The sequence below is a fragment of the Protomyctophum parallelum genome (genome assembly GCF_964188405.1).
Source record: "Protomyctophum parallelum genome assembly, chromosome: 12".
NCBI lineage: Eukaryota > Metazoa > Chordata > Actinopteri > Myctophiformes > Myctophidae > Protomyctophum > Protomyctophum parallelum.
The window spans coordinates 9,218,914-9,231,734 of NC_139712.1; the positions used below are offsets into that span (position 1 = coordinate 9,218,914).

At 41.7% G+C, this 12,821-nt stretch overlaps 1 protein-coding gene across 1 annotated transcript in view; it reads left to right on the top strand.

Moving 5' to 3' along the window:
• LOC310868271 (A-type potassium channel modulatory protein DPP6-like) overlaps window positions 1–11,362 on the top strand; it is a gene marked incomplete at both ends in the record, with an annotated part of 552,655 nt that extends 541,293 nt beyond the window's left edge. The window contains 7 exon segments of the mRNA XM_083778624.1: window positions 1,760–1,954; window positions 3,740–3,794; window positions 6,485–6,584; window positions 7,499–7,557; window positions 9,566–9,638; window positions 9,765–9,838; window positions 11,207–11,362. Coding sequence (XP_083634750.1) covers window positions 1,760–1,954; window positions 3,740–3,794; window positions 6,485–6,584; window positions 7,499–7,557; window positions 9,566–9,638; window positions 9,765–9,838; window positions 11,207–11,362 — 712 coding nt within the window.
• Window positions 11,363–12,821: the final 1,459 nt, after the last annotated feature.

Consider the following 12,821-nt stretch of genomic DNA (forward strand, 5'->3'; position numbering starts at 1 on the left):
ATTACATACTACAGCTCACTAGTTCACCATGCAGGACTGTGACATTACATACTACAGCTCACTAGTTCACCATGCAGGACTGTGACATTACATACTACAGCTCACTAGTTCCACTGTGACATTACATACTACAGCTCACTAGTTCACCATGCAGTGCTGTGACATTACATTCTACAGCTCACTAGTTCACCATGCAGGAATGTGACATTACATAATACAGCTCACTAGTTCACCATGCAGGACTGTGACATTACATACTACAGCTCACTAGTTCACCATGCAGGACTGTGACATTACATACTACAGCTCACTAGTTCCCCATGCAGGGCTGTGACATTACATACTACAGCTCACTAGTTCCCCATGCAGGGCTGTGACATTACATACTACAGCTCACTAGTTCCACTGTGACATTACATACTACAGCTCACTAGTTCACCATGCAGTGCTGTGACATTACATACTACAGCTCACTAGTTCACCATGCAGGGCTGTGACATTACATACTACAGCTCACTAGTTCACCATGCAGGGCTGTGACATTACATACTACAGCTCACTAGTTCACCATGCAGGGCTGTGACATTACATACTACAGCTCACTAGTTCACCATGCAGTGCTGTGACATTACATACTACAGCTCACTAGTTCCACTGTGACATTACATACTACAGCTCACTAGTTCACCATGCAGGACTGTGACATTACATACTACAGCTCACTAGTTCACCATGCAGGGCTGTGACATTACATACTACAGCTCACTAGTTCCACTGTGACATTACATACTACAGCTCACTAGTTCCCAAACACTTCTACACCACTGGATCGCGTTTGTTATCTCTAGTCACGACGGCGCTGTGGGGGAGAGGAGAGCGAGCTTAAGGCAGGGGTGGGAAACTTTGACGATGGCGAGGGCCACTATGTTTCCACACTAACTCCAGAGGGTTCCACATTGCATAGCACTGTCATATAGCAAAGATATAGCTGATCTACAAGCTCCAAGCGCGTCACACGGCGACGCATTTTCGGCTATATAGATCGGCAGTTTTAGAATCACTGCTGTATAGAGCACCGAAGTCCTGACGTAACTCGCTCATCCCGACCATTCCCCTGGTTCTAAAGTCCTGACGTAACTCGCTCATCCCGACCATTCCCCTGGTTCGCGGAAGTGATTTCTCTATGGAGAATAACATGGGGTGATCTTAATATCGTCTACTATAAGCGTTGTGGTCCAAAAATAAACAAGCTGTCTCGGCGTTATTGTCAGGGAGGTGTCTCTGTATCGTTATATTGTCAGGGAGGTGTCTCTGTATCGTTATATTGTCAGGGAGGTGTCTCTGTATCGTTATATTGTCAGGGAGGTGTCTCTGTATCGTTATATAGTCAGGGAGGTGTCTCTGTATCGTTATATTGTCAGGGAGGTGTCTCTGTATCGTTATATTGTCAGGGAGGTGTCTCTGTATCGTTTGCAACAGTCAGTCACTCATATATGATACAGTCTGCTTCTAGCGAAAATGTAACTAATTCAGCAGCAGTAACATTAGCGTTTTCTCTCAGTCAGTTGATTCTTCATATCCATATGAGTGAAGCGGCCGGGGGTTTCAAACACAGTTCTTATATGAGGCGATCTAAAAATCCTGCTATGGCGATTTCAATGCAACTAAAAATAAATACATGAACCTGGGGACTGACGCCCTCTACTGAAAGTGACGTCAGACTTCGGTGCTCTATGTTGTCTGTGTGTTTGTGGTGTAGCGATGGCGCCCCCGGTGGTCAGATGGTGTCGGAGCGCTTCCACCTGGACTGGACCTCGGTGCTGGTGAGCAGCTTCGGGGCGGTGGCGGTGCGTTTCGACGGGCGCGGCAGCGGCTTCAAGGGCACCAACCTGCTGCACCACATCCAGAGGAGGCTGGGCCAGTTCGAGGAGAGAGACCAGCTGGAGGCGCTCAGGTACTATACGCACGCATTCTGACCTGAGATCAGATTCATACGAGGTTTTTCCACTAGGACACACACTACTGGTCTGATTAACCCATTCTGACCTGAGATCGGATTCTATAAAAATGTCAGTCGTTCTTTGATTTTTCAAAAAATAGCAGACCTACAAGCTCGTAGCGCGCCACTCGGTGGCGCGCTATGAGCTTGTAGATCTGCTATTTTTCAATAGCTAAAGCGTAACATGATGCTAACACCAAAATGGGTTCCCGTTCAGAATGGGTTAAGTAGACAGTTTTATTCCTCCATGTGCAGGGAATTATACACCATCATATAATTTTACACAGGAGAGGCGATCTCTCCACTGTCCGGACAGAGGCTATCTTTTTTTTTTTTTTTTTAACAATATATTCATTGCATTTTTCTTTTTTTTTTAACAAACAGACAATACAACAAAACAATACATAATACAGACAATACAATTACTTAAAATGAAAAACAACAAAAACAAACAGTACCTACATATATAAATACAGTATAATAAAATAAGGGCACTTAGATTGGTAACAATGACAGTCCTTATGGCCACAAGACCAAACAGCTGCAGAGAATATACAATTAGACATTTTCAGTTTCCACCATTAAATAAGATAAATCATTAACCGTGATATACTGGATAAACCGTCCCCATATATCTTATCAAACATCTTCTGTTTATTCTTCAGAGTATAAAGTGATTCTTTCCAGAGGAAGACACAATGATAGCTCCCTAAACCACAAACACTCAGAAGATAGCCTCTGAAACCCAATACTGGGTTTCAGAGGCTATCTTCTGAGTGTTTGTGGAGATGACTGATTTATCCTGTTGTGCCTTGATATGCACAACAGGTGCGCAGCCACACCCAGTTCTGAGTCCAGTTCTAGTTTGACACAGGCCAGGTTTGACTGCTTAAAGGATAATTCCATACTAAAAGGCTTTCTTACCTTTCTTTGTAGTTGTTACGTCCCCATCAAAGAGGTCCAGGTGTTATTTTGTGCAAAAGCTCCTTATTGGCTATTTCCCCTACCATAAGCCCTCAATTGAATTGAATGGGATGTATGGGGTGTTGTGCTAATTCGCTTATTTCCATCGAAATAAGTAGTAAAGTGTGCCGCTTGGGTTATTATTTACATTATGAAGAGAGGATATATACAAAAGAATTATAATTTTGAGCAATGGAAATTAGCAAATTAGCACAACACCCCATACATCCCATTCAATTCAATGCAATTCATTTAGGGCTTATGGTAGGGGAAATAGCCAATAAGGAGCTTTTGCACAAAATAACACCTGGACCTCTGATGGGGACGTAACAACTACAAAGAAAGGTAAGAAAGCCTTTTAGTATGGAATTATCCTTTAAAGGAGTCACCCTCCATGTCACAGATTGATTTCACTCGCCGTCAGTAGAGCGGAAAGCAGCAATGCAGCTAAGCTGTTTCATGCAACTGTATACTTACTTCTATCACTTTACTGTCCCAACATGGGTACAATAATGCTACATGTAGCCACTGCCCCCTTGTGGCACTTATGCATTACTACAAGCTCCAGCTTTTTGACTGAGACAATAATGTCATTCACTCTATAGTCCTTTTATTTTTTCTTTATTCTGACCTCCAACGCCAGGTTTGAACACAATAGAGAGTTACATCAGATTATGTCGTGATAAATTAACCGTGTCAGGGTACAGTATACATGTACACGGAGATCGCAACGTTGTCGCTGTACTCTAAACCTCTTTCATTTGATTTCCTTTACAGTATCATCGCTAAAGAACCCTACATTGACAAAACCAGAATTGGTGTTTTCGGAAAGGTAAGGGCAACAATGTACCGTATATTTGCAAATCCGACGTTGAAATGACCCCATTCTGACCTGAGATCAGATTCTATAACATTGTCTTCTACATCCTGACAGTTTTCTGAAAAAGCTATGTTTCTATTATGTCAGTCGTTCAGTCGTTTTTCTAAAATAGCAGACCTACGAGCTCGTAGCGCACCACTCGGTGGCGCGCTATGAGCTTGTAGATCTGCTATTTTTTCAATAGCTAAAGCATAACGTAATGCTAACTGACCTCATGCTTCCTTCCATGCATGAGGAGTGACCGGCGGGAGTTTCCCAACTAGAACACATTATTCCAACTAGTTCCTTTCCCCTCCATCAGGCACCCCGGCTGGCCAGGGGGAGGCAGTTTTAGAGACCAGGATTACTGCATGTTTTTGTTGTTGTTGTTGTGAGGGTACCTAGTACTACCTATACCCTAGGGCAGTGTCTCTCAACCTTTTTTGTCCCGGGGCACACTTTTCATAGCCTAAAAATCTCGGGGCACACCTAGATATATGGTGTGTGTATATACTGTATATATAATATATGATATATATATATATATATATATGAACCCAATATACTTTTAAAAACACACATGACAGCATGACAGTGCCTCAGTTTCACCAATTTATTTTTGAAAACTCATACAAAATGTAGCACACATATGTTCAATTTGTCAATGCAAAGTAATACTTCTAAATAAAAAAAGGAGTTGTAAAAACAAGAACAAAAATCTTTTGCCACAATACAATGGTCTTAAACTTGAGCACTTTTGTACAAAGAAAATCGTAAAAAACAATTGATAAAAAGAAAAGTAAATATTTTTGACAAGTTCTGTCTTAGTGTGAACCTTGAGCTTGTTTTCCTGAACAAAGAGTTTTTATCCTGGCTGGATGCTGGACAAACAGACACGGAGCTCTTCATTTTCAAGTCAGGCTTGAAAAGCTAAGCTCACAGGTAGGTTGTGGAAAAGGGGAGCAGCACTGCCATTGCGCTGGCTGTGATGGCTGGATATTCTTTCAAGTATCAAGAGACTTGCCTGCTTCGTTGTGTCTTTCTCCTTTTTTTCTTTCAAGCTCACGAAAAAGTGTTTGTCCTTCGTAGCGAGTTCATCATGATTGGTATGAAGGTGGCGCTTCAGTTTACTCAGAACCATGCGCTGTTTGCAAGCTTGAATCCACAAACTATACACAGCGGAATCGGGTACGTTTTATCCCCAGTAAACGTGAATCCAAACTTCATGTAATCATCGCGGTACAGTCTGGCAGGGGCTTTCTTTGTAGGCGTTGCGTTAGTAGCCGCCGTTGTTGCTGTTGTTGCTGTGCCGTCGTCAGGTGGAGGTGACTCGGCGGCGCTGTGTGTGCTGCCGTCGGGTTCTGGTGGTGTCTTTCTGGAGGGAGCGAAATGTCTGTGCTGTGCCCCATTTATACAGTAAAGTTGCCAGGCGATTAACATTTCTATGGCCGATGGTCGTTAAGAGTGAAGAGTCTATTGTTCCGTCGTCATGTTTTCGCATGTCTATTTAGACGTGTGACAACAACAACGACGCAACAATAGGACGCCTATCTATCGCTTTCGGGGGAGGGCTAGTGTTACTTTTGGTCAAAATCTCGAGGCACACCTGGAGATTTCAAAGGCACAGTAAAGTGCCGCGGTACATAGGTTGAGAAACACTGCCCTAGGGTACACGGGGAGAGAACATGCAAACTCCACACATATTTTACTTTCTTAAGAGCACTCACTTTCGATTCGATTGATTGATTAGATTAGTGTAGTAAGTCTTTTCAAAATGTCCGCTGTCATTTAGGACAGACGTTCTTGTTCCCAGAGGCATGCTGTCATGTTGCGTTTCACGTCTGTGAAGGAATATGTCGTCTCTGTCGGACGGAAAAACCTCAAAACTGTTACCTGTCAGGATTCAAATTGAAAAAGATGGCAAAAAACTGCTACCTTCGATGCCTTATAGTAAGAGAAATCTATGAAAATCTGGGAACTAAATCGTTACCAAGAAATGTCTTCACCAATGTGTTTCTAAAGGTGTCTAATAACATGTACTAAAAGTTTGAAATTCAACTCCTGTGGGAAATTGAGTTATTAGCATAACATGTGACCATACCCATAACATCCTATATAAGGCCAAAAAGTCAAAATTTCATCATTCTTTAATATGAAACTAGGGGTTTTTCATGATTCTGAATCCATTCCAAGCATTAGTTTTGCACAAAAAACACTCCTTGGGCTAAATTAGGCCATATCCACTATCCAAATGTGCTGACCTCATCACGTTTGTGTTTTTTGTGCAAAACTAATGCTTGGAATGGATTCAGAATCATGAAAACCCCCTAGTTTCATACTGTATGTCACATGCTACTGAAAGAATGATGAAATTTTGACTTTTTGGCCTTATATAGGATGTTATGGGTATGGCCACATATTATGCTAATAACTCAATTTCCCACAGGAGTTGAATTTCAAACTTTTAGTACATGTTATTAGACACATTTAGAAACACATTGGTGAAGACATTTCTTGGTAACGATTTAGTTCCCAGATTGGTCAAATACCTGATAAAATACCCTTACTTATTAGTGTGGCGCTGTAGGGTGTTAAATTACAGAAAAAACTAAAAGTTTGAATTCTGAAGATAATAAGCCTGTCACGTTGTGTGTGTGTCTCAGGTGTACGGAGGCTATGTGACGAGCCTGCTGCTTACGGCCGAGGAGTCTCCGGTGAAATGTGGAGCCGTCCTCTCGCCCATTACCGACTTCCAATTATACGGTAAGAGTTGTACGCGTTGAATGTCAAGCAGTGTGCACGCGTGTGCGTGCGTGCACAGTGTGCACGCTTCTGGACATCTTGGAACACATTCTAGACATCAAAACGGTTCTTTGGATTAGATTAATCTGCTCTAATAGATTGAGTTAGCCCATTCTGACCGGGCACCCATTTTGGTGTCAGCATCATGTTATGCTTTAGCTATTGAAAAACAGCAGATCTACAAGCTCATATCGCGCCACCGAGTGGCGCGATACGAGCTTGTAGGTCTGCTATTTTTGAAAAATCGAAGAGCGACTGACATTTCTAGAATCTGATCTCAGGTCAGAATGGGTTCATCAGACCAGTGTGTGTCCGGCGGAAACCTCGTATGAATCTGATCTCAGGTCAGAATGGGTTAGAGAATATGGACTTAATGTACGTATGTCCATATTCCCCTACCAAACAGGGGTGAAAAGAATCGTAACGGGGACAAGTTTGATGCGTGAGTCAGTACAGTCAGTACAGGTGTATAACTCTCGTTACACGCACACACACACACACACACACACACACACACACACACACACACACACCTTCTCTTGCCTTGCCAGAGGAGGAGGAGGTGACAGATATGCGCTGTGATAACACCGGGCTTTGGAATTGCACTTGGAAATTGCTTCTACAGAAAATAACATCTAATATTTTGATCGTGGAAATGGTGTACCGGTGGCTCTCGGCATACTGCTTTTCTACATGCTTGCCAATTAAATCAGACCCGGGGTTCCCGTGTGAATGCCATTTGAGTGAGACAGTGAGAGCCATAATCGAAGTATACTGTATCTGGAAAGGGACAAAATAACAGTTTGACTGGTTAAATTAATGCCATTATTGTTAGAATATCCACAGCCAATGTGTACATTTTGATTTCCTTCCAGCTTCGGCCTTTTCTGAGAGATATCTTGGACTCCCTAAACCTGACACGAGGGCATACACGGTAGGTCATTCACTTCTAGTCACTTCTAGTTGTTTAACTACCTACCGGTACCTACTGTTTTTTTATGTTTGTTTTTTTTGGAAATAAATATTTGTACATTTAAAAACTGTGTACATTGTTGACTATAACTATAATCGTACCTGATCTTGAGGCCTACAAAATCGGGAAAAAATTAATTAAATATATTTTTTTAACTTTTTTTTCTTATCAACTAGTCAACTAGTACCAACAATAATAATAATAATAATAGCAATGTTGTAGAAGTGGGTCTTGAGCTGAGCTTTAAAAATGTCTACAGAAGCTGCCTGACGAAGGTACAGTGGGAGCTTGTTCCATGCCGACGGCCCGTAGAAGCAAAAAGCTGCTTCCCCGTATTTTTTTGTTGCCATTTTTTTAGGCAAAGCGAGCAGGCCAGCAGTGGAAGACCTTAGGGGGGCGGTTTGGGACATATTTAGGCAGGCAGTCATGTAGGTAGGAAGGTGCGAGACCATTGAGAGCTTTATAGACAAGTAAAATCAATTTAAAATCAATCCTAAAAACAACCGGAAGCCAGTGCACTGATGCCAAAACTGGAGTAATATGTTCTCTCATCTTAGTTCTAGTTAAAACTCTGGCTGCTGCATTTTGGACAAGTTGTAATCTGTCAGTCGTTTTCTTAGGCAGTCCTGAAAAAAGTGCATTGCAGTAATCAAGCCGAGAAAAAACAAAGGCGTGGATTAGCGTTTTTTGCATCGTCCAAAGACAAATAGGCTCTGATGAACAAGGTCGACTAGTGGATGTACTAGTCGACTAGTAAACTAGTAGACTAGTTGCTAAACCCATTCTGACCTGAGATCAGATTTATACGAGGTTTCCGCTGGACACACACTGGTCTGATTGACCCATTCTGACCTGAGATCAGATTTAAAAAAATGTCAGTCGTTCTTCGATTGTTCAAAAATAGCAGACCTACAAGCTCGTATCGCGCCACTCGGTGGCGCGATACGAGCTTGTAGATCTGCTATTTTTCAATAGCTAAAGCATAACATAATGCTAAACACCAAAATGGGTTCCCGTTCAGAATGGGTTAATGCCCTAATACACGGTACGCATTGATTATTTCAACCATCACTGTGTGCGTAGTGTTTCTGTGGTCTTGAACATTCAGTGGAGACTGAACTGACAACACTATCATTTGACTGAACTGACAACACTATCATTTGACTGAACTGACAACACTATCATTTGACTGAACTGACAACACTATCATTTGACTGAACTGACAACACTATCATTTGACTGAACTGACACACTGTGAAGTCCCAGTGGAGGTCAAGTATTAGGCCCGTCAAAAAAAATAGATTCGAGTTAGAATCTAATGCCGTCCGATTCAGAATCGATTCTCATTTTCCAAAAATCAATTTTTCTTTTCTTTTTTCTTGCACAAAATGTACCTGTGCATGCAATGCATTATGGCCTGGGTTTCTGCATAGTGCATTTACTACCAGCTAAGCTAAGCCTGCCAATTGTATTTATTTTACACCTGTTTTAATACTAATGTATTGTTCTGGTATTGAGTGAGAAGAGATTTTGTAACTTTTGTACTGGTTCAAATTTGTGCAAGCTAAATAATATAATGTTCTTACTCTTGGATTTAACCTTTGTGTGTTTAAATCATTCAGTTGATAAAACCTTTACAATTATACAAGCTTTTTACTAAATGCACTCTGCTTTCATGCACTGGAGTAGATCATGCTAAAATTATATTTAATTGTTTTTAATAAATAAATAAAAACTGCTTTAGAATCGAAAAAAAACTTTTTTGAATCGAGAATCGGGAAAAATCGAAAAGATCGTTTTTGAATCGAATCGTCACCCCAAGAATCGGAATCGAATCGAATCGTGGGACACCTAAAGATTCGCAGCCCTATCAAGTATAGAACCGAACTGGGCTGATCAGATTCTTTGCTGTAATTTCTCTCCAGATGTAACTACTGTATTAATGTTAATTAATGTAATTTCTCTCCAGATGTCAAACTTAGCACACAGAGCGCCACAGTTCATGGACAAGAAGCTTCTCATTATTCATCCGACGGCCGACGGTAAGGCATTTGTATTGTTGCACAATGACGCAGATATTATGACGCACTCATTTCTCTACGCAAAACCGCCTGCAGTAGCCTATCTCAGTGTTTCTGTGTGACGTGTTCTGAAACATGTTTCCACAGAAAAGGTCCATTTCCAGCACACGGCTAAATTCATATCTCAGCTTATCAGTGTCAAGGCCAACTACACTTTACAGGTAAGTGGTTTTGGTGTTTTGTTAGAGCGTCGCAGTCCCCGCCCCCTTTCATGATGACGCCAGGCCCATCGACATTTCAAAACGTATTTATTTAAAGGACAACTTTAGTTTTTTTCAACCAAGGCTCATGTTTTAGGTTGTTATTAGAGAAACTAAAAGGTGAGTGTTCATTTTCTTTCATTTGCTGCTTTCTTTCGTTTTGGGGATTTTAGCAGTTTTTGACAAGGGGGCGGGGGCATTCGAGCATGGGGCTAAATATGTATTTTTTAGTATTATGGCGATTTATTTCATTATTATTTACTATAGTCCTAATAAACCCCAAGAAATTACATCTGGCCACAAAAGATCACAGGATATATTGAATGTGACAAACTGACATATTGAGCCTATACACACAGTATAAGCCTTCCCCCAGTAGGTAGATCACATTCAGTAGATCCTGTGATCTGCTGTGGCCAGATGTAATTTCCTGGGGTTTATTAGGACTATAGTAAATAATAAATAAATAAATCACCATCAAATTTGGTAAAAAAAATACATATTTAGCCCCATGCTCGAATGCCCCCGCCCCCCTGTCAAAAACTGCTATAATCCCCAAAACGAAAGAAAGCAGCAAATGAAAGAAATTTAACACTCACCTTTTAGTTTCTCTAATAACAACCTAAAAAAACTAAAGTTGTCCTTTAAAGACCTTTTTAAGCGTCGTACAAAGACAACTCTTGTCGTGACAAATCATGACAACACACACAATATTTTGGACCAAACAAATAATAATACAAAAACAAAAGTGTTTTCTTCTTCTTTCTAATTATAAAGTTGGCTTTGTACGCGGCGTATAAACGTCTTTAAATAAATACTTTCTGAAAAGTCTATGAGGAAAATTATTTATTTTCTGTAACGCTCTATTGGGATTCCATTGTTAGTCGGAAGAATGACTGGATTCATAAATGCCTTCATTCCACATAATGTGATTATTAAACCCTTTTCTGTGCTTTTCATGCATTTACACAATAGATAATCCATTTAAGATTCTATTCTTTATTATGGACTGATAATCACACACACACGTTTGTGCACAGAAGCAATTTTAACCCAAATCTGGAACGGGAACCCCTTTTAACTAAAGCATCATGTTATACTTTACAGCTATTGAAAAATAGCAGATCTACAAGCTCGTAGCGCTACGAGCTTGTAGGTCTGCTGTTTTTTGAAAAAAAAAATTGACGTCGGGGCCTAAATGGGTTTGCGAAAAACACAGCCACACCCACATACATTACATAAAGATATAAAATATAAAAATATATTTTACACGAACCCTCCGGTACTCTCCACATCCTCCTTTCCCTCACCGCCCTGTGTGTCTCTCAGATCTACCCGGACGAAGGTCACTTCATCCACAGCGAGGCCACGCGGCAGCACCTCAGCCAGTCGCTGGTCAACTTCTTCGAGGAGTGCTTCAGGCTACCGGACAGGGTCTACGAGGAGAGGCCGGAGGAGGACGATGATAACGAGGACGAGGGCTAGCTTCTTCGCCATCCGCTTGACCCTTGACCCCCCCCCCCACCCCCCCCCCCCCGACAAAATCCCTGTACCGCCCCTTTGTGTCCAACTTAGCACAACCTGTCCCCACCCCAATCCTTCGCTTCCCTTTGATCTGGACTCCCCTTTGTGTCCCCATGTAAGCATGCTGAACCTGAGACTGCCTTCCAAAGCAGACACTGGATTCACTCCCCGCATTCCTTCTCCTTTCTGAATGGCAGTCCATATACTGTCTCCCCGACCATCGAACTTTCCGTCGGAAAGCTACCGGTACAAACTACCAAACATGACGCAACTTCTGAAACGCGTTCCTCCGAATTATTGTTCCTGAAAAAGCTGCACTCCCAGATGTTGTGAACTCGCCGAACTCTACTTCTCGGAGAATTTTTTTTAAGTCTGATCTTTTTCCGACGAAAGGTTGGGTGGTCGGAGACAGTATGGACTGCCCCTTTACTCTCTCCTGCTCTCGGGTGGTCAACGCCACAGCGCTACGCGGCCCGCGTAGCGCTTTGTTTTTAAGAATGCACTGGGGGGAGGGGAGGGGAGGGGGGTCGTTTGAATCGGACAAAGCTCCACACAGCCACTGTAGGAGAAAGAGAAAATGAGAGACGTGGGGAGTCTTTTTGGTCCACAAGGAGATGAACAAACTTCAACAGCACAAACCCGACTGTGTCGTGTCTGACTGTAATGCACAGCACAGTCTGGGAGGGGACAAGGAAACGTTGCTCTTTTTAAAGTCGCGACAAACTCTATACCTGTCGGAGCGTGCTCGCTGTGTCTATTGTTCTTACGGTATGTAAAATAGCACATGAAAAAAAAGTTCTCTTGGGTTATTCTGGATGTACGGATCATCTTGTAGCCTCAACTATGTACAGTATTCAATTAAAAAATCAGAGAAAACGGAGAGAGAGAGAGAGATAAAAAAAGATGTCACAGGTTGGTTTGTTTTTACTGTCTCTTTCTGAGACTCTTTGACCGGTGTCATTTCTGCTTCAGTTTTATTATATCGCTTCCGGTTCAACAAAAAGGAAGTTGTCAACTTGTTTTTGTCACCGTGCCTTATTTTAAACGGGGAGCGAGATGTCGTAGCTTTGAGAGCTCCCTGTGTGTGGAATACATGTAAAACAAATGGCTTGTCTGTCTGACGATGAAAAAAGTTATAGGGCTCCATTTTCGTCACCGCTAAACCCCTTATCCCTAAACTTCTTTGCCTTTTTTTTTTTTACTATTTTGCAAAACATTTTTGAATAGTTAAAATGTCTACAAGCTCACAACGTGTCCATGTAGATTGGCTAGTTGAACTATTCAAAGATGATTTTCAAAATAGTAAGAAAGGCGAAGAAGTTTAGGGATAAGGGGTTTAGTGGTGACGAAAATGGAGCCCTTCGGGCTTATCTTGCGCCACCCCTTAACCCTTATCCCTAAACTTATTTGCCATTTTTTT